The sequence below is a fragment of the Podarcis cretensis genome (assembly GCF_951804945.1).
Source record: "Podarcis cretensis genome assembly, chromosome: 4".
Classification (NCBI taxonomy): Eukaryota; Metazoa; Chordata; class Lepidosauria; order Squamata; family Lacertidae; genus Podarcis; species Podarcis cretensis.
In genome coordinates, this window is record NC_137173.1 from 1,752,125 (window position 1) to 1,774,540 (window position 22,416).

The 22,416-nt window shown below is 46.5% G+C and overlaps 2 protein-coding genes across 9 annotated transcripts in view; both read left to right on the forward strand.

Moving 5' to 3' along the window:
- The window catches only part of LOC307214702 (uncharacterized protein), a 95,059-nt gene extending 87,688 nt beyond the window's left edge, over window positions 1–7,371 (forward strand). For 5 of the 8 annotated variants that reach the window (XM_079973615.1, XM_079973613.1, XM_079973610.1 and 2 more), the window contains 4 exons: window positions 627–708; window positions 993–1,075; window positions 2,433–2,559; window positions 3,489–7,370. In XM_079973615.1, coding sequence (XP_079829741.1) covers window positions 627–708; window positions 993–1,075; window positions 2,433–2,559; window positions 3,489–5,227 — 2,031 coding nt within the window. In that variant the 3' untranslated portion in view covers window positions 5,228–7,370. Of the gene's footprint in view, window positions 1–626; window positions 709–992; window positions 1,076–2,432; window positions 2,560–3,488 lie in introns of all 8 variants that reach the window. The other 3 variants (XM_079973609.1, XM_079973608.1, XM_079973611.1) reach the window with 2 other exon arrangements.
- A 43-nt stretch (window positions 7,372–7,414) lies between these two features.
- LOC307213926 (uncharacterized protein) lies at window positions 7,415–20,855 on the forward strand (the record flags this gene model as incomplete). The annotated part of the gene is made up of 4 exons (XM_079972157.1): window positions 7,415–7,965; window positions 16,795–16,921; window positions 17,858–19,504; window positions 20,848–20,855. Exons 1-4 carry the CDS (start codon window positions 7,939–7,941, stop codon window positions 20,853–20,855), a joined length of 1,809 nt encoding a protein of 602 aa, XP_079828283.1. The 5' UTR covers window positions 7,415–7,938.
- Between the last annotated feature and the right edge of the window lie 1,561 nt (window positions 20,856–22,416).

The following is a 22,416-nucleotide window of genomic DNA, read 5'->3' on the forward strand; positions in this document are numbered from 1 at the left end:
TAAGGAGAAATAAGATTAAATAAAGTAAAAGTGGATGGCTAATTGGCGAAAGAGAGAATGGAAAATTACAGTATATTAAGATAAGTTATAAGGATAAAAACAAAGATGAAGGATTTGCTGAAATATCTATTTGAATTAGAATAAAAAGAGGGGAGGTGTGAGGAGGTCAAGGAGATAAGTTAAGAAAGGGAATTATATTAAGGTTTAACTTGTTCTTTTGTCTTTTTTGATTGTATCTTTTTGTTCTTTTTGGCTGTTTTTGCTTTTCTATTTTTTATTTTATTTTTCTCTTGGATATGTTTTGTTTTTGTATATTGTGTTCCTTTTTGTAATCTTTTAAAACTTGAATAAATATTATTTGAAAAAAACATTAGGAAGAACTTCCTGACAGTAAGAGCTGTTCGACAGTGGAATTTGCTGCCAAGGAGTGTGGTGGAGTCTCCTTCTTTGGAGGTCTTTAAGCAGAGGCTTGACAACCATATGTCAGGAGTGCTCTGATGGTGTTTCCTGCTTGGCAGGGGGTTGGACTCGATGGCCCTTGTGGTCTCTTCCAAGTCTATGATTCTATAATTCTGTGATTCTATGATTTACTGTTTTGAATTCTTGTTTTTTTTTGTTTTTTTCAGAAAATGGATCATTTTGCAGAAATGGACCTGGATTCCTGTGAGGCAGAGAGGCCTCCGTTGGAAACCAGAGAGAGGCCACTGGGTAAGGAGGAAGCTGGCTTTTCTCCGTTTGGTCTTGTTCTGTTGGTTTTTCAACTCATCCGAGGGGTCTTTTCATCTTGGTTTTTTTGGGGGGTGGAGGTTGGAACAAGGGTTCAGAGGAGGGGAGATGTATTTCTGCACACCTAAGATGAAAGGGGCACAAACCTTCAACTGCACTCAGCAGGTAAGGCTTTCTCAAAGCCCATCTGTAGTTAGAGATGTCCTGTTTCCCCTGTGAGAGAAGCAGGCACTCCTGGCGTCCTGCTTACCTTTTTTCTCTTGCAGGTGACAGAATGATGCTGGCAAGACCTCCTGATCCATCTTTTCATGGGGGCAGAAGGGAAGCAGTGGCTGTGGAACCAGATCAGGTCAGGGGAAGCTGCCTTGTGGGGTCAGAGGCCGAGGGATGGAGCAATGTCATGGACTGGTTGGGCACAGAGGAATGGTGGGAGGAAGCAGCCAGGGAACCAGGAAGGGAAGATGGCTCTGAGCCCAAGGAGTGAAGGTGGAGGAAGGATGAGCGGTCAGAGGGGGAAGACGGAGAAGACGTAAAAGACTGGGAAGAGGAGGTGTCAGAAGCTGAAGGGGCAACAGGGCTTAGTGAGCTGGGAGACTCTGAGGCAGAATGCAGTGCAGAATCAGAGGCAGAAGAAGGAAGCGAGTGTGAGAGGAAGTTCGAGAGGCAGAGGTGTGTCAGGAGAAGGAGGAGCCACCAGGGGCTCCCTCTCCTTCTGCCAGAATCCACCCTCCCTGCTTGTCTCTCAGAGCCAAGAGAGGTCTAACATGGAGGAGTAAAGGCAGGCTGCACACTGGCGCACTGTTCAATCGCTTGCCAGAAACCCCAGAGAGGAGGGGACTTGGAAAGCTGTGGGGAGCCGGGGGCCTTCACTCTCAGCAACTGCTTTTGTGGAGGAAGTGGCTCAGGGAATGAGCTGCTGTTTTCATGAAGCCCGAACATGTGAACATTGTGCTCTTGCTGATAAAGAGTAAACTCCAGCTGTGAACTGTGGGATTTCCTGCCCAGATAACTCTGTCATACCAGCCTTCTTAATTTTTCCAGTAGGATTCATCTTTAGTTGCAGTTTTCATGGAATCCTAGAGTTGAAAGGGACAAAAAGGGTCATCAAGTCCCGCCCCCTGCATTGCAGGAGTCTCAGCTAGATAATCCAAGACAGATGGCCATTCAAACTAGGCTTCTTGTATTTCTATATTCATCAATGAATGCTAAAATTGGCTTCTAAGCAGCGGACAGACGATAACAAATAATTTCCAGGATTCACCTAGTCAGCCCTATCTGCTGCAAAATGGGGCCTGTCCCCCACTCCTCCCCCTCTCCATGCCCCCATGAACCCCTTGAATTTCACTCTAGGGCATTGGAAGGGAACCTCCCCAGAACAACTCACGAAGAGAGGAGAAAGTGGATCATTCCATCGGGGAGACTTGGATGCTTGCGTAGGCAGAAAAATGTAAACATAAGCTGGAGTACCACCTATTTGCAAAAAGACAATTACCCACAGTTAAAATGCAGAATAAAAGAATTCAATTAAAGTGCTAAATTGGGAACCCATAATATAAATGTGCTGCAAAGCAATCCTATTGAAACAACACAGCAATTAACAGGAAGGAAGCATAATAAGAGGAATAAGAAGAAGGAAACAACAGAGCATTGTGTAGCAGATCATATTTCTGCTGTCTCAGAGGAGGAAATTTCCCTTTTTCTTTTAGGGTCCAGTGTGCTTTGAAGATGTTGCTGTTCGTTTCACGGACGAGGAGTGGGCGTTGCTGGATCCTGACCAGAGAGCTCTGCTTAAGGACGTCATGGAGGAGAATCGGGGGATTGTGGCCTCTCTTGGTAAGCCTCCGTGTGGGATCGTCCTATCTGCCAGGAAATTCAAAAAATACCTCTATGTGACAAACCTCATACATTTTCACAGTGCCCCCTACAACACCTGGGAACCTAACACCCCCACAAGAAATAGTAGATTACAGTTTTTTCTGTGAACAATCTTCCTCCAGTTCTGCCTCATTCTACCACAGTTGGGCTGGTCTGAACAGCCCAGGCATCTTCCATGTCAGCTTCAGAGTTGTTCAGAAAGATAAGTAGCTTCTGTCAGGTTTTCTGTTTTTGTTTTTGCTGCTGTCAGTCTTGGGTTGACCAAAGAGACGACTGACATTGGAGATGGAGGGGATGCCATGACTGGGCCAAACAACATCTGCCCCAGAGAAGAGCCAGGCTGTTTGAATCTCAGGTGGTACTAGCAGTGATAATCATAGTAATAATAATAATTTTTATGTATACCCTGACCATCTGGTTGAGTTGTCCCAGCCAATCTGGTAAGCTTCCCACACATATACAGTGGTACCTCTGGTTGCGAATGGGATCCGTTCCGGAGATCCGGCCAGATCCTGAGGTTTTTGCAACCCAAGGATCACTGCGAATGGATTTGTCGCTTTCATAAGCTGATGTTTATATAATCCGAGGGTTACGTAACCCGAGGTGCTACTGTAAAAACATGAAACAGTAACAATAACAACAATCTAATCCAATGAAAAAAGTACAAAAATTTTACAAAAAGTACAAAATTTATAAAATGAGTAACTTACTTCAAACAAGGCAACATTCAACCAACGATTAGAATCCAATAATAAATACATTGGTTTATTGCAAATAACAAAGGTAATGAACACTGCCTTCTCTACAACAAATTTAATGAGCATTATTCCCTAACTGGGGCCTCCATTTGTTCCTGAGACTCTAATCCCTTTTTCTCTCCATTGCAGATGGTGATGAATTGGAAAGCAAGAACAAAGGTGACCACAACACAATCTGCAGAGTGGAGAAGGCACGTAAAAATTTGGAATGTGGAAAGAGCTCCCATTCCAGTTCCCATTCCAAACCCCTTCAACGAAATCTCATTGGAAAGGCACCCTATCGGTGCCTGGAATGTGGAAAGATATTCAGTGCGAGCTACTCTCTAACATCCCATCAAAGAATTCATACAGGGGAGAAACCCTATCAGTGTGTGGAATGTGGAAAGAGCTTCAATACGAGCTCCAATCTCACTTCCCATCAAAGAATTCATACAGGGGAGAAACCCTATCAGTGTATGGAATGCGGAAAGAGCTTCAGTCACAGCCACATTCTCACTGCCCATCAAAGAATTCATACAGGGGAGAAACCCTATCATTGTGTGGAATGTGGAAAGAGCTTCAGTACGAGCTCCGATCTCACTAGGCATCAGAGAATTCATACAGGAGAGAAGCCCTATCAGTGCATGGAATGTGGAAAGAGCTTCACTGATAGCTCCTGTTTAACTTCCCATCAAAGAATTCATACAGGAGAGAAACCCTATCAGTGTGTGGAATGTGGGAAGAGCTTCATTCGGGGCTCCTCTCTCACTTCCCATCACAGAATTCATACAGGGGAGAAACCCTATCAGTGTGTGGAATGTGGAAAGAGCTTCAGTAGCAGCTTCGATTTCACTTCCCATCAAAGAATTCACACTGGGGAGAAACCATATCAATGCATGGAATGTGGAAAGAGCTTCAACTACAGCTCCTCTCTCACTTCCCATCACAGAATTCATACAGGGGAGAAACCATATAAATGCTTTGAATGTGGAAAGAGCTTTAGTAAGAACTGCACTCTCACTTCCCATCGAAGAATTCATACAGGGGAGAAACCCCATCAGTGTGTGGAATGTGGAAAGAGCTTCAATCAGAGGTCCTCTCTCACTTCCCATCAACGAAATCTCATTGGAAAGAAACCCTATCAGTGCATTGAATGTGGAAAGAGCTTCAGTCAGAGCTTCTCTCTCACTTCCCATCAAAGAATTCATACAGGGGAGAAACTCTATCAGTGTGTGGAATGTGGAAAGAGCTTCAGTAGCAGCTCCAATCTCACAAAACATCAAAGAATTCATACAGGGGAGAAACCCTATCAGTGCGTGGAATGTGGAAAGAGCTTCAGTCACAACCACCATCTCACTTCCCATCAGATAATTCATACAGGGGAGAAACCCTATCAGTGTGTGGAATGTGGAAAGAGCTTCAGTATGAGCTGCAATCTCACTAAACATCAAAGAATTCATAGAGGGGAGAAACCCTATCAGTGTATGGAATGTGGAAAGAGCTTCAGTTTGAGCTCCAATCTCACTTCCCATCAAATAATTCATACAGGGGAGAAACCCTATCAGTGTGTGGAATGTGGAAAGAGCTTCAGTAGAAGCGCCGATCTCACTAAACATCAAAGAATTCATACAGGGGAGAAACCCTATCAGTGTGTGGAATGTGGAAAGAGCTTCAGTATGAGCTCCGATCTCACTAAACATCAAAGAATTCATACAGGCGAGAAACCCTATCGGTGCATGGAATGTGGAAAGAGCTTCAGTAGGAGCTCCCATCTAACTTCCCATCAAAGAATTCATACAGGGGAGAAACCGTATCAGTGTGTGGAATGTGGAAAGAGCTTCAATATGAGCTGCGATCTCACTAAACATCAAAGAATTCATACAGGATAGAAACCCTATCAGTGCACTGAATGTGGAAAGAGCTTCAGTATGAGCTTCAATCTCACTTCACATCAAAGAATTCATACAGGAGTGAAACCCTATCAGTGTGTGGAATGTGGAAAGAGCTTCAATCAAAAGTCCAGTCTCACTTACCATCAAAGAATTCATACAGGGGAGAATCACGGAATTGGAGGATTTTTGAGCTTGAAGTGATCCCTGGTGCAATATATTCCACCCCTTGTGATGCAGGAATAGCAAGTAAAGCATCCATGACAGATGACCATCCAACTTCATTTGGAAACCTCAAAGAATGGAACTTCCAGCTCTCCCAAGGGAGTCCAATCCACTAACAGCTCTTGCTATCAAAAAGTTCTGCAGCATGTTTAGTCAGTCTTTTTTTTAAAAAAAAAAACTTGAAGGCATTGGTTTGTGTCCTACCCTGTGGAGCAGGCGTCCTATTGGGAAGACCCAGTTCTCTGAGTGCATGTTCTGGAAGTTGGGCAATAGGGGCAGTACAGGATTCCTTTTGGTGTACCGACCTTCCCACTGCACCAAGGATTCCCTGCCCGAGTTGCTCCAGGTCATGGCGGATGTTCTCCTGGAGACACCTAGTTTGGTTGTCCTAGGGGATTTTAACATCCACACCGACACGACCTTACAAGGGGCCGCTTGGGACTTCGTGGAAAGCATGGCCTCCATGGGGCTTTCCCTGAATATGTTTGGCCCTACTCATAGTCGCGGACATGCCTTAGACCTGGTGTTCACCTCTATGGATGTTGGTGATCTGACACTAAAAGCGAAACTAAAGAAGTGCCATGGTCAGATCACTTCCTGGTGCAACTGGACTTCTCCGCAAACCTTCCCCTCTGCAGGGAGGTGGGACTGTTTCATATGGTCAGCCCCTTAATGGATCCAAATGGTTTCCAGAGGGCGGTAGGGGATGTTTTATCCCATGTTGATGGCCTTTCAGCTGATTCCTGGTGGCCCTCTGAAATGTGGAGTTAACCAGGGCTATTGACTGTTTGGCTCCGAAGCGCCCTCTCCGATTGCATGGAGCCCAGACAGCCCCGTGGTTTTCTTCGGAGCTGAGGGTGATGAAACAATCGCTGAGACGGCTAGAGCGCTGGTGGGGGATAACCCATTCTGAAGCTGACCGGATACGGGTTAGAGCTCAATGTCGAGCCTACCAAGTGGTGATAGCCACGGCCAAGACTTTCTTCACCGCCTCTATTACATCTGCGGAAAACAGCAGCAGGAGACTCTCTCAGGTGGTTTGCAATTTAATAATAATAATAAATTTTATTTATATCCCGCCCTCCCCAGTCGAAGCCGGGCTCAGGGCGGCTAACAACAATAAAACAGTATAAATGTACAGCACAAACAGCACTCTAAAATCATTCATTATAAAATTAATTCAAATCAAGCCACTGGCAACCATTGGGCCAGAGCTCCGCAAAGATTGCCGAGGAAGCGAGTCAGGCTGTGCCCTGGCCAAAGGCCTGGTGGAACAGCTCTGTCTTGCAGGCCCTGCAGAAAGATGTCCAGTCCCGCAGGGCCCTAGTCTCTTGTGACAGAGTGTTCCACCAGATCGGAGCCACAGCCAGAAAATCCCTGGCTCTAGTTGATGCCAGCCTAACTTCTCTGTGGCCTGGGACATTCAAGATGTTTTTATTTGAAGACCGTAAGTTTCTCTGTTGGGCATACCAGGATAGGCGGTCCCGTAGGTATGAGGGTCCTAGGCCGTATAGGGCTTTAAAGGTTAAAACCAGCACCTTAAACCTGATCCTGTACTCCACCAGGAGCCAGTGCATCTGGTACAGCACCGGGTGAATGTGATCTCGCAGTGAAGACCCCATAAGGAGTCTCACCGCGGCATTCTGCACCCGCTGGAGTTTCTGGGTCAGTCTCAAGGGCAGCCCCACGTAGAGCGAGTTACAATAATCCAGTCTGGAGGTGACCATCGCGTGGATCACAGTGGCTAGGTCAGGGCAAGAGAGGTAAGGAGCCAACTGCTTAGCTTGGCGGAGATGGAAAAATGCCGCCTTTGTTATAGCTGCAATATGCGCCTCCATGGAAAGGGAGGTGTCGAGGATTACACCCAAACTCTTAACGGACGGTGTTGGAACTAATTGTGCCCCTGCAAGAGATGGGACTTGCCTCCCCCCATCCCATATCGTCCCGTCCCAGCAGAACCACCTGCTCCATTAGGGCCCAGTACAGGCCACATGATCTCCTGCAATGATTTTGCCAAGTTTTTTTGCAGACAAAGTAGCTCAGATTCGAGAAGACGTAGACTCCACCGTGGGAGCAGGGCGGGAGAGTGCTAGAGTCCTGCCTAGTCAAGTTGTGTGGGATCAATTCCAATCTGTTACCCCCGAGGATGTGGACAGGCTGCTTGGACGAGTGAAACCAACCACTTGTCTCCTTGATCCTTGTCCATCCTGGCTTATAAAAGCTAGCTGGGAAGGGCTGGGCCATGGGCTTCGTGGGGTGGTGAATGCTTCCCTCCATGAGGGAGCCTTCCCGGACCCATCTTTAGATGTGGCCACGATGGCCAACTATCACCCAGTCTCAAATCTTCCATTCTTGGGCAAGATGATTGAGCGAGTGGTTGCTGAACAACTCCAGGCACGCCTGGAGGAAGCGGACCATTTGGATCCCTTCCAGACGGGATTCAGACCTCAACATGGGACTTGAAACTGCCTTGGTCGCATTGGTTGATGATCTCTGGCGGGCTAGGGACAAAGGTGAGAGCTGTTTCCTAGTTCTGCTGGATCTCTCAGTGGCATTTGATACCATCGACCATAACATCCTTCTGGACCGTCTTGAGGGGCTGGGAGCTGGGGTCACTGTCATACAGTGGTTCCGCTCCTTCCCCCTGTGCTGTGTTCAGAAAGTGGTGGTGGGGGATGAGTGTTCAGACCCCTGGGCCTTCACTTGTGTGGTGCCTCAGGGTTCCATCCTCTCCCCCATGCAGCCGCTGGGAGAGATCATCAGGGGGTTTGGGCTGGGTGTTCATCAGTATGCGGATGATACCCAGCTCTACCTCTCTTTCAAATCAGAACCAGTGAAGGTGGTGAAGGTCCTGTGTGAGTGTCTGGAGGCGGTTGGAGGATGGATGGCGGCTCACAGATTGAGGTTGAATCCTGACAAGACAGAAGTACTGTTTTGGGGGACAGGAGGTGGGCAGGTGTGGAGGATTCCCTGGTCCTGAATGGGGTAACTGTGCCCTTGAAAAATCTGTGTCCAGGGAGCTGTTTCCCAGCCCCATCTGGTACGCAGGCTGAGACCCTATCTGCCTGCGGACTGCCTCGCCAGATTGGTGCATGCTCTGCTTATCTCCCGCTTGGACTACAGCAATGCGCTCTACAATGGGATACCTTTGAAGTTCTACCCAGACACTGAGGTCAAGCACCAAGGGCCTTCTGGAGGTTACCTCACTGCGAGAATCTAAGTTACAGGGAACCAGCCAGAGGGCCTTCTCGGTAGTGGCGCCCTTCCTGTGGAACGCCCTCCCACCAGATGTCAAAGAGAACAACAACTACCAGACTTTTAGAAGACATCTGAAGGCAGCCCTGTTTAGGGAAGCTTTTAATGTTTGATGTATTAGTATTTTAATATTTTATTTGAAGCCGCCCAGTGTGGCTGGGGAAGCCCAGCCAGATGGGTGGGATATAAATAATAAAAATAATAATTATCATTTGATTTTCTTTCTCCTGTAGTAACCTATGTTATCCATCATTTGAGAACCATGACATTGTTCTCCCTTTGCTCTTCTTTCATTTTTATCACAGTCTTTGAACTCTAATACTTTGAAGGAGCATAGTTTTAATTTCATGAAGTGAGTGAATGGGGCCGCCGGAGCACGATTTCTGTTCTCATCCTGAAGCAAAGTTCTTAATCCGAGGTACTATTTCTGTGGTAGCAGAGTCTGTAGCCTGAAGCGTATGTAACCTGAAGCGTTTGTAACTCAAGATACCACTGTAGTACCTTGTTTAATCCTGTGCCATTTAGCTGAAGTAAAAAGTTAACATCTTCCTGACAGAGGCCTTCCAGAATCCGATTCAGAGCCAAATTTGGAGACATATGTCACACAGACAATTTCAGAATGGCTGGGAGAAAGCAAAGATTGGTTGGGTGGGCTTTCAGAGAGCTGTTTCAGGATTAGATCGCGTGAAAATTGAGAACGGAGGCAGCCAGGAGATGTTTTATTAAGACTAGTAACAAAAAGAGTGAAGGACGCGATCCTTCAGAACAGTTTTTGAAAAAAATCATGTGGTTGCCGGACAGAAAGTAGATATCTTTAGAGAGATTACACTGAAATTGAGACTTAGAAGAACCAAATATAGATATTTAACAATAGCACTCAGGAGAGCTGACATTAGATATAAATGGGAATTCCCAGAGGGCATTTCCTTCACATACATGAAAAGGAGATACAGGCTAACATCAGAATTTCAGAGAGTCCTTTGACAAATACAGGAGAGACTTAGATTCCAACTGCTGAACGGCACATACGGTGTTCTGTTAGAATGGGAGACGAAAGACGAAGAGGTGAAATCAGTTATGATTAAATGGGCACAAGATATAGGTCATAATATTATTGTGGAAGATTGGGAAAGGTTATGGAAAACCGATTTAAAATTTACAGAATGTTCCTTGCTGAAAGAAAATTATATGAAGATGATGTATAGATGCTATATGACACCAGTGCAGTTAGGAAGAATGAACAAAACCAGCTCAAATATGTTTTGGAAGCGTAAAGAAAGAGACGGGACTTTTTACCATACTGCATGTGGTAGGATTGTAATGAAATCAAAAAGTTTTGGAAAATGATATATAATGAGTTGAAGAAAATCTTCCAATTAACATTTGTTTAAAAACCTGAAGCATTCTTGTTAGGGATTGTAGGAAGAGACCTGCGAAGGAAACTGAAAAATATCTTTATGTATGCGACAACGACGGCAAGAGTCTTAACAGCACAAGCATGGAAGAATGAGGAAATCCTGACTAAAGAACTATGGCAAGAGAAATTGATGGAAATCACAAAATTGCCAAAATTGAAACACAAACTACGTGACAAGGATAACTGTGTTTTTAAAGATGAATGGGAACCCTTTACAAAGTAATTACAGAAGCAACAAAATGAACTGGACTCCTTGGCAGGTTTTGAATAAACATTTACAAACTTTTTATTGATAACATTTAGATAGATAAATTAAGGATCGGTACAGTTTTGTAACATGCAGAAAATAACATATGTTGATAAACCAGAGAGAGAAGCTGAGGGAAGTCTGGGAGGGGAGGGGGGTCAGGTTTTTTGGAGAGGGGGAAAATAAGTGGTTTTTCGGAGATGGGGAAAATAAGGGGGGGGTTAAGGATGATATGTTTTTGGATAAAATGTTATGTTGAAATTACTAATAAAAATATTTTTTTAAAAAAAACATTTTAAAGGGGGGTGTTTACAATCAAGCAGTGTATGCATTTTATGAAAATTACAATACATCATAACATCATACAACTTAATAAAGAGTTATAAACTTTTTCATAAAATAGCGCACTGTCTTTCAGGTTGTGTCTTCCTGGAGTTCCACACCTCTGCTGGGTGGAGAGGAAATGGTCACTCCGCCTTCATCTCAGCTCCACAGCAGTTCTCTCAAAAAGACATGATGCTCCAGAAGCCCTTTATAACATAAAAACAGAATCAAACAAGGAACTTAATGTGATGGGGAAATAGTAGTAGTCATAGTCATCGTCATAGTAGTAGTAGTAGTAGTAGAAATATTTATTCAATTTATATACCACCCTTTATCAGAATATCCCAGGGCAGTGTACAACATTAAAAGCAGAATACAGAACAACGATGATAAAAACATAATAAAAAGTATCCTGTGAGACAGCCTAGTAATGCAGCACTCCTTTTAAAACTTGAGGGAGACTCACTGCTCACCTGCTTTGAAGGCCACTATGGGGCTGTGGTGATTTATCCAAGGGAGGCAAACAGTTGCAGGAATTTATGTAAATGCTTCGTCTTGTGGCAGGTGGCTGACCCATGGAAGAGGGAGCCAGCTTGTTTTCTCCTGCCCTAGAGGGGAGCACCCAGAATAAGGGACCCAGAGGACCAGAAAGCAGTTTCTGCTGCCTAAAGAGCAGGAAGAACATTCTGACGGGAAGAGCAGCAGAATCCCTTGGGAGATGGCGGACTCTCCTTCCTTGGAGGTTTTGAAGCAGAGGTTGGATTCCTGCCTTGCAGGGGGGCTGGAATAGATGACCCTCAGGGCTCCCTCCCATTCTAGGAGGAGCTTCCTTGCTTCCTGCAAACCCCTTTTCCCTGCAACCTCTTCCTCCAGTTTCTGGCCAAGGGAGGGAGCGGATCACAGACCAACCAAGAGCAAAAATAAAATGAGCATCTCTGGGATTGTGCAATGCAGGAGAGAAAAGGCAGAGAGGACTGAGCAGGGTGGACTCGGCTCTGCAAGGGTTAAAGGGAACTGAGCTGCATTCCTAGAGAGGAGAGGAAGTAAAGGGGGGCCAGGTCCTCCAGAGGAAAACCCCCTCCCTCCCCTTCCTGCAAGGGGGGGCAGGGTTGCTTTCTGCTATTGCAAATGCTGCATTGTTCTCTTCCAGGGGGATCTGGTGAGTCTCTTCCTCCTCCCCAGTGGGGAGAAGGTGGGGGGTCCCAGGGCTGCAGCAGGGGAGGGTGGCTCAGGTGGGGGGGCGAGCCCCAGGGAGCAGGGGGTCCTGCCAGGGAGGGGCGAGGTGGCAGGAACTGTCTCCTTCCTTTAGATCTTTTGTGGGGGGGGGAGGGGAGGAGGTTCCCGCCCCCCTTCCAGAAAAATAATTATTCAGAGCCCCCTGGGAAATCTAGCAGATAGAAATCTAGCTTCTTTAAATAAAGCTATCAATAGGACTTCTGCTGTGTGTGACACGGGTCAGCGTCATTGCACAAGAGAGGAAACGTGTCTGAATGGTTGCTCCCAAACCTCTTTCTTTGTTTCCCTTCTTTCTTTCTCCCTGTTGGCAGAGGAGGCCAGCCAAGCAGATCAAGCCAAGCTTTGTGAGGAGCTGGGTATGTTTACATGGAGAAGAGAGGAGACAGAGAGGAGACAGGAGAGCCATGTCAGATTAGATAATTTATTACGGTCAGAGACCAGCTTATAACACACACTTGGGGGTACAGTCACAGAAGTAAAACAGGCAATTTATGTACAACAGCAAATTTAAAAACAATGTACACCAACAAACTATCCCAGGGAGTTGACTCAGAGTCACCCATGAAACCGAGTTTGGGGATTTTCATGACGGACTATTTTGAGTTGGGAGATAGTCTGCGCCTACAGATCTGTACACAGTATCTGGCCACCATCCAGGTCATCTTCTGATCTTTGCCTAACAGGAAAAGCTCTAATTTTTGCTTTTGCGGGAGGTCAGTGAGCCTCATCAGAAGGGGATCAATGGTCTTACTACGTGTCTCTTCGTAAAAGGGACGTGTAAGGAACAAGTGTTTTGGCTCCCTATCTCTCCCAATGGACAGGTGAAAAGTCTCTGAGCATACGGGACTTTTCTAAAGGCTCCATCCAGGACCAGCGATGGAAGAGCCGAGCTTCTGGCGAGTGTAAAGGCCCTTCTTGCATTTCTAGATGCGAGAAAGAAGAGATATTCTGCCGGTGCGGCTATATATTTCTCGATTTCTCCAATTTTATTGTCGGGGCACCTTGCGCAGTCCTGTTGTCTCTCGGTGTCTAATATTCTTTGCCTGGCCCAAGCCCAGACTTAGAAGGGCTTGAGGGGCAAAACCCAGTTTCTGGAGGGTGTTCAGAACTCCCTCGGGGGAGCAGATTCAATGCCAGCCATTTGTAGATTGATGTTAGGCAGATGCTAGCCTCCACTCTCATCATCCCCGTTTCTCATCTAACCATGCGTTTGAGACACATCTGGGCACTTGGAGGAGAGCTCTAGGAAGTCTAGATTGAACTCTCTCAAGGGGGGAGAAAGCCGAGGAAGGCGGGCGCAAAAAGGAACCATAAAGGAGTTGTGCCAAAGTTTTGGCCTTGTATAGTTTTCGAGCTGCGGGAACGAAGAAGCCCCCTTGTGCTCTGAAATATTTAAGGATACAATTTGCGGGTTTTTCCGCTGAACTCCCGATAGAGTTTATGTGTAGTTTGTTGGCTCCTGAGGTCTGTACCACCATTCCTAGATACTTGTAGTTTGAGACTTGTTTTAATTTATGGCCTTGGAGTTCCCAGCTTTTAAGCTTTGGTTTTGCCCCCAAAGCGAGTATCTTAGTCTTTTGATAGTTGATTTTGAGACATTCAAATTGACAGTTTGCTGCGAGCTTTCTTAGTGCCCTTTTGAGTCCAATGGGGGTTCTAGATAGAATTACTGCATCGTCGGCATATAGCAGGACCGAAATATGCCGATTTGCGAGCTTCGGAGGGTGGAGTTCTGAGTCATGGAGTGCAGATACTAAATTATTTAGATAGAAACTGAATAGTAGAGGGGCCAATAGGCACCCTTTCCTGACTCCTTTAGAGGTTTTAATAGGGTCCGTTAGGTGTCCTAGGCGGCTACACCTGACTCTAAGAGCCGTGTTTGCGTGCAGTGCCTGAATTAAGAGCAGAAGCTCTTAATTCTATGTAGGTACCCTACAGTCTGTCCCAGAGTCTGGTTCTGGAGACTGTATCAAAGGCTGCTTTTAGATCAACAAAGGCAGTGTATAGTGAGGCCGGCCTTTAGGAGAGCCATGTCACCTGGGCGTAGGATTCCAACCAATGTCTTCAAGCTACAAGAAAGGAGATTCGGACTCAACACACCTAGTCATTTTTCACTAGGAACCAATGACTCCCTTGTCAATCAGTTCTGATTTCATGCATTGACTGGAAGGAAGGAGCAACCAGGCTGATTTGCCTCGTATTAATCTCTTCGCTTGACTCCACATTTCCACAATCTCCCTTCTAGAGGCCTACATCATCTCCTCCTCACTTATAGAAAGATAGCTCAGAGTCTGGGCTGTCGTGCAGTCCTACCCTGGTTCCCAGCAAGACTCATCCATGCTTGCTCAGGGAACCTTTTTCTTCTCCTGATATTGTACAACTTTTGTAACAGAACAATGTATTTGCTTTGTAGGATTTGCTAGAGCTTCTCATTCAGACATACAGAACTTGGCAGAAGACCAAAAGGTTCCTTCTGATCTCTCAGAGGCTTCCTGAGAGCACAGATGGATGAGCAAGACTCAGCTGGCCCTGAAACAGGAAGAGGCCATGCCATCCAAACTGGGAGCAGTGGGGGATTCTGGGAAAACCCTGTGCAGAAGATCCTGGGTGAGGAGGACACCCTCCGCTCAGAGGTGCAGAGCCAGCAATTGAGGCAGTTCTGCTTCCAGGAGGCCAAAGGACCCCGAGAGGTTTGCAGCCGACTCTACCACCTTGACCGTCAGTGGCTGAAGCCAGAAAGGCACACGAAAGCTGAGATGCTGGACCTGGTGATCTTGGAGCAGTTCCTGGCTGTCCTTCCTCCGGAGATGGAGAGCTGGGTGAGGGACTGTGGAGCGGAGACCAGTTCCCAGGCGGTGGCCCTGGCTGAAGGTTTCCTCCTGAGTCAGGCAGAGGAGAGAAGAGAGCAGGCAGAGAGAAAGCAGGTGAGAGAGACTTTCCTCTGGATACTCCCAAGAGTCTCCAAACAGAACGTAGAAGATCCAAAAATGGTCTGCTGATGGCCCATCCCTTTTCTGGGAATGAGATCTAACATCCTTAAAGTTTCTGTCTTTGTCGTTCTCTTTCTTATATTTCTCACCATTCATTTACTGTTTTGAATTCTTGTTGTTCTTTCAGAAAAGGGATCATTTTGCAGAAATGGACCTGGATTCCTGTGAGGCAGAGAGGCCTCCGTTGGACACCAGAGAGAGGCTACTGGGTAAGGAGGAAGGTGGTTTTTCTCTGTTTGGTCTCGTTCTGTTGGCTTTCTAACTCATCTGAGGGTTCTTTTCATCTTGGTTTTTTTTTGTTTTTTTTTTTGAGGGGTGGGGGTTGGGAACAAGGGTTCAGAGGAGGGGAGATGTATTTCTGCACACCTAACATGAAATGGGCAGAAACCTCCAACTGCACTCGCAGGTAAGGCTTTCTCAAAGCCCATCTGTCCTGTTTCCCCTGTGAGAGAAGCAGGCAATCCTGCTTACCTTTTTTTCTCTTGCAGGTGACGGAATGATGCCGGCACGACCTCCCTATCCACGTTTTCATGGGGGCAGAAGGGAAGCAGTGGCTGTGGAACCAGATCAGGTCAGGGGAAGCTGCCATGTGGGGACAGAGGCTGAGGGATGGAGCAATGTCATGGACTGGTTGGGCACAGAGGAATGGTGGGAGGAAGCAGCCAGGGAACCAGGAACAGAAGATGGCTCAGAGCCCAAGGAGTGGAGGTGGAGAAAGGATGAGCAGTCAGAGGGAGAAGAGGGAGAAGGCTGGGAAGAGGAGGTGTCAGAAGCTGAAGAGGTAACAGGGCTTAGTGAGCTGGGAGACTCTGTGGCAGAATGCAGTGCAGAATCAGAGGCAGAAGAGGAAGGAGGCGAGTGGGAGGAGGGAGGTCGAGAGGCACAGGTGAGTCCGGAGAAGGAGGAGCCACCAGGGGCTCCCTCTCCTTCTGCCAGAATCCATCCTCCCTGCTTGTCTCTCAGAGCCAAGAGAGGTCTAACATGGAGGAGCAAAGGCAGGCTGCACACTGGCGCACTGTTCAATCGCTTGCCAGAAAACCCAGAAAAGAGGGGACTTGGAAAGCTGTGGGGAGCCGGGGGCCTTCACTCTCTGCAACTGCTTTTGTGGAGGAAGAGGCTCGAAACTCAGCCAAGTCTGTGAACATCGTGCTCTTGCTAATAAAGAGTAAACTCCAGCTGTGAAGTGTGGGATTTCCTGCCCATATAACTCTGTGACTCCAGCCTTCTGAATGTTTCCAGTAGGATTCATCTGTAGTTGCAGTTTCCATAGAATCCTAGAGTTGAAAGAGACCCCAAGGGTCATCAGGTCCAACCCCCTGCATTGCAGGAATCTCAGCTAGATAATCCAAGACAGATGGCCATCCAAACTAGGCTTCTTGTATTTCTATATTCATCAGTGAATGCTAAAATAGGCTTCTAAGCAGCGGACAGACGAGTACAAATAGTGGCCAGGATTCACCTAGCCAGCCCCATCCGCTGGAAAATGGGGCCTGCCCCCCATTCCTCCCCCTCTCCATGCCCCCATGAACCCCTTGAATTTGGCTCTAGGGCATTGGGAGGGAACTTCCCCAGAACAACTCACGAGGAGAGGAGAGGAGAAAGTGGATCGGGGAAACTGGAATGCTTGCGTAGGCATAATAACGTAAACATAAGCTGGCGTACCACCTATTTGCACAAAGACGAATACCCATAGTTAAAATGCAGAATAAAATAATTCAATTAAAGCGTTACAATAGGTACCCATAATTAAAATGTGCAGCAAAGGAATCCTATTGAAATAACACAGCAATTAACAGGAAGGAAATAACAGAGCATTGTGTAGCAGATCATATTTCTGCTGTCTCAGAGGAGGAAATTTCCCTTTTTCTTTTAGGGTCCAGTGTGCTTTGAAGATGTCGCTGTTCGTTTCACGGACGAGGAGTGGGAGTTGCTGGATCCTGACCAGAGAGCTCTGCATAAGGACGTCATGGAGGAGAATCGGGGGATCGTGGCCTCTCTTGGTAAGCCTCCGTGTGGGATCGTCCTATCTGCCAGGAAATTCAAAAAATACCTCTATGTGGCAAGGCTCATATATTTTCACAGCGCCCCCTACAACACCTGGGAACCTAACACCCCCACAAGAAATAGTAAATTACAGTTTTTTCAGTGAACAATCTTCCTCCAGTTCTGCCTCCTTCTACCACAGTTGGGCTGGTCTGAACTACCCAGGCATCTTAAATGTCAGCTTCAGAGTTGTTCGGAAAGATAAGTAGCTTCTGTCAGGTTTCCTGTTTTTGTTTTTGCTGCTGTCAGTCTTGGGTTGACCAAAGAGACGACTGACACTGGAGATCAAGGGGATGCCATGACTGGGTCAAACAACATCTGCCCCAGAGAAGAGCCAGGCTGATTGAATCTCAGGTAGTACTAGCAGTGATATTAATAGTATTAATAATAATTTTTATATATACCCTGACCATCTGGTTGGGTTGCCCCAGCCAATCTAGGAAGCTTCCAACACATATACAGTGGTACCTCTGGTTGCGAATGGGATCCGTTCCGGAGATCCGGCCAGATCCCGAGGTTTTCGCAAACCGAGGATCACTGTTCTGGGCATGCGCATGGATTTGTCGCTTTCATAAGCTGATGTTTATATAACCCGAGGGTTACGTAACCCGAGGTGCTACTGTATAAACATGAAACAGTAATAATAGCATCTAAACCAATGAAAAAAGTACAAAATTTTTACAAAAAGTACGAAAATTTTAAAATGCGTAACTTACTTCAAACAAAGCAACATTTAACCAACGATTAGAATCCAATAATAAATACATTGGTTTATTGCAAATAACCAAGGTAATGAACACTGCCTTCTCTACAACAAGTTTAATGAGCATTATTCCCTAACTGGGGGCTCCATTTGTTCCTGAGGCTCTAATCCCTTTTTCTCTCCATTGCAGATGGTGATGAATTGGAAAGCAAGAACAAAGGTGACCACAAGACAATCTGCAGAGTGGAGAAGGCACGTAAAAATTTGGAATGTGGAAAGAGCTGCAGTCAGAGCTCCCATTCCAGTTCCCATCAACGAAATCTCATTCGAAAGAAACCCTATCAGTGCATGGAATGCGGAAAGATATTCAGTATGAGATCCTCTCTCACTTCCCATCACAGAATTCATACAGGGGAGAAACCCTATCAGTGTGTGGAATGTGGAAAGAGCTTCAGTTTGAGCTCCAGTCTCACTAAACATCACAGAATTCATACAGGGGAGAAACCCTATCAGTGTGTGGAATGTGGAAAGAGCTTCAGTATGAGCTCCAGTCTCACTTACCATCAAAGAATTCATACCGGGGAGAAACCCTATCAGTGTATGGAATGTGGAATGAGCTTCATAATGAGCTCCAGTCTCACTAAACATCAAAGAATTCATACAGGGGAGAAACCCTATCAGTGTATGGAATGTGGAATGAGCTTCAGTATGAGCTCCAGTCTCACTAAACATCAAAGAATTCATACAGGGGAGAAACCCTATCAGTGTGTGACATGTGGAAAGAGCTTCAGTCAGAGCGCCAATCTCACTTCCCATCAGAGAATTCATACAGGGGAGAAACCCTATCAGTGTGTGGAATGTGGAAAGAGCTTCAGTCAGAGCTCCAAGCTCACTTCCCATCAAAGAATTCATACAGGGGAGAAACCCTATCAGTGTGTGGAATGTGGAAAGAGCTTAGGTTCGAGCTCCGATCTCACTAGGCATCAGAGAATTCATACAGGGGAGAAACCCTATCAGTGTATGGAATGTGGAAAGAGCTTCAGTCAGAGCTCCAAGCTCACTTCCCATCAAAGAATTCATACAGGGGAGAAACCCTATCAGTGTGTGGAATGTGGAAAGAGCTTTAGTTCGAGCTCCGATCTCACTAGGCATCAGAGAATTCATACAGGGGAGAAACCCTATCAGTGTATGGAATGTGGAAAGAGCTTCAGTCACAGCCAGAGTCTCACTGCCCATCAGAGAATTCATACAGGGGAGAAACCCTATCATTGTGTGGAATGTGGAAAGAGCTTCAGTTTGAGCTCCGATCTCACTAGGCATCAGAGAATTCATACAGGGGAGTACCCCTATCAGTGTGTTGAATGTGGAAAGAGCTTCAGTACGAGCTCCTCTCTCACTTCCCATCACAGAATTCATACAGGGGAGAAACCCTATCAGTGTGTGGAATGTGGAAAGAGCTTCAGTACGAGCTCCTCTCTCACTTCCCATCACAGAATTCATACAGGGGAGAAACCCTATCAGTGTGTGGAATGTGGAAAGAGCTTCAGTACGAGATCCTCTCTCACTTCCCATCACAGAATTCATACAGGGGAGAAACCCTATCAGTGCATGGAATGTGGAAAGAGCTTCAGGCAGAGCTCCAATCTCACTTACCATCAAAGAATTCATACCTGGGAGAAACCCTATCAGTGTATGGAATGTGGAATGAGCTTCAGTAGCAGCTCCTCTCTCACTTCCCATCACAGAATTCATACAGAGGATTTCACTTCCCATGAAAGAATTCACATTGGGGAGAAACCATATCAATGCATGGAATGTGGAAAGAGCTTCAACTACAGCTCCTCTCACTTCCCATCACAGAATTCATACAGGGGAGAAACCATATAAATGCTTTGAATGTGGAAAGAGCTTTAGTAAGAGCTCCAATCTCACTTCCCATCACAGAATTCATACAGGGGAGAAACCCTATCAGTGTGTGGAATGTGGAAAGAGCTTCAGTATGAGCTCCAGTCTCACTTACCATCAAAGAATTCATACAGGGGAGAAACCCTATCAGTGTGCGGCATGTGGAATGAGCTTCAGTATGAGCTCCAGTCTCACTAAACATCAAAGAATTCATACAGGGGAGAAACCCTATCAGTGTATGGAATGTGGAAAGAGCTTCAGTATGAGCTCCAGTCTCACTTCCCATCAAAGAATTCATACAGGGGAGAAACCCTATCAGTGTATGGAATGTGGAAAGTGCTTCAGTCAGAGCTCCAGTCTCACTACCCATCAAAGAATTCATACAGGGGAGAAACCCTATCAGTGTGCGGCATGTGGAAAGAACTTCAATCAAAAGGCCAGTCTCACTTACCATCAAAGAATTCATACAGGGGAGAATCACGGAATTGTAGAATTTTTGAGCTTGAAGTGATCCCTGGTGCAATCTATTGCACCCATGTGATGCAGGAATAGCAAGTAAAGCATCCATGACAGATGACCATCCAACTTCATTTGATAATCTCAAAGAATGGAAATTCCAGCACTCCCAAGGGACTACAATCCACTAACAGCTCTTGCTGTCAAAAATTTCTTCCGGATGTTTAGTCAGTCTTTTTTTAAAAAAAGAACAACTTGAAGGCATTGGTTTGTGTCCTACCCTGTGGAGCAGGCGTCCTATTGGGAAGACCCAGTTCTCTGAGTGCATGTTCTGGAAGTTGGGCAATAGGGGCAGTACAGGATTCCTTTTGGTGTACCGACCTTCCCACTGCACCAAGGATTCCCTGCCCGAGTTGCTCCAGGTCATGGCGGATATTCTCCTGGAGACACCTAGTTTGTGTCCTAGGGGATTTTAACATCCACACCGACACTAACTTACAAGGGGCCACTTGGGACTTCGTGGAAAGCATGGCCTCCATGGGGCTTTCCCTGAATATGTTTGGCCCTACTCATAGTCACAGACATGCCTTAGACCTGGTGTTCAACTTATTGAGAATGCCTGCCGGAAGGTGAAAACGAGATGCAAAGAGCCAGAAAATCATTATTGGGACTCACAATTTCTCTAAAACAAAGAATCACCAGAGAGCCAATGGCATCTTCCCTGGCTCAGTAACAGAACAGGTTGAGGAAGCCAAGAAAACGGAGCAAATAGAAGAAGCAGTGAGTAACAACGTTGGGGGAACCTTACCCCACTTTAAGGAGGATGACAATGACCCGACCCCCCTCCTCACAGAAAAAGCTAATCCATCCAAGAGGGCAAGAGCAGGAGCAGGAGGGATTCCTCCCACTCCTAGCGCTGACCCACCCATGCCTCTAGAACAAGATATCAGAGGAGCCTACTTTCAACCGATTTCGGATACGTACCCCTACCAAGAGATTTGCAATTTGTCTGCAGAAATTATGGTTCTGGTTCTCCCAAGACTGAATGAAATCCTCACCAAAATAGTTAACATTGAGAAACAATTGGATACTAGCTCCTCCCCTTTAAATGCCCAAGGGCTTAAAAGGATGATAAGAAATGACTTTGTTAACAACTCACCAACTCAATCTATGGATGAAGTGAGGTCCTGTCAAGTCTTGCAAACGAACCAGATAATGCTTGAGATTCACCGATACACTCATAGATGGATGAACCGCAGACAAATTACTATGTTCTTGTCTCACCTCCTGAATTACCATTACCGAAATGTAGATCTAGAAAATTTCCACTTCCTGCCTACTGTGAGAAACACTGTTATGTAGTGAAGTTTCACCCTGGGCCAGCAGGGGGATACTGTATATAGTTTTCACTCAGGTCTGTAGATAGTTTTCCCTCAGGTCCACGTCAGTTATTTTAGGCGGGAACTCTGGGCTGTTGTTGTTACAATGTTGACAGCCGGCTGCCTATAAAAGCAGGCCGGCTGAGCTGTTTGCAGTCAGTTCTATTCCAGCTTACAAAATAAAGAGCTACTTGGAGAAATCGCTGTGTCGTCGGCTATGTCAACCCACAACTTAACACTGGCGACGAGGATGGGATCGATGGACATCAGAGCACAGCCAGATGCGGCCAGCCTCTGAACTGAGCTGAATCACTGAGCTGAATCACAGAGCGAAATCACTGAGTGAAATCACTGGACAGAACCAATTCAGAGCTGACTGTTCTGGCTAGAGCACGGTGTTCCATCCATCACCCTTCACGCCGGCATCGGAATCATGGCTTCACTTGTGCCTCTACCGCCGTTTGCGCCAGCCTCTGAATCATGGGACTCCTACCTCGCTCGGTTCGACTGCTACCTCCAAGCCAACGAGCTGACAGCAGTATCAAAGGATCGGAAGCGGGGCCTATTCCTCAGCCTCTGTGGGCCTGAGGTGTTTGAGACGGCCCGAGCATTGGTTGCGCCTGAAGCAGTCCAGGCAACACCATGGGACACGATCCAAGAGAAGCTCCGCAACCACTACGCACCAAAGCCATCCAAGATTGCTGCCCGCCATGCGTTCTACCACCGGAACCAGGCAGAGGGGGAGTCAATCAACAACTACACCACCGCCCTGCGACAGGCTGCAATGCACTGTGAGTTCCGAGACTTAGACGATGCCCTGATGGATCGAATCGTCTGCGGGGTCCGGGACATCCATCTGCAACGGCGTCTCCTCGCCAAGCCAGACCTCACGCTACAGAAAGCCATTGAGGAGGCTGTGGCCTCAGAAGCTGCTGAACGCTCCGCCCAGGAGATCCGCAAGTCCAGCAGCCCGCGTCTTGCTAGGAAGCCAGTTCCGGTGCATCATGAA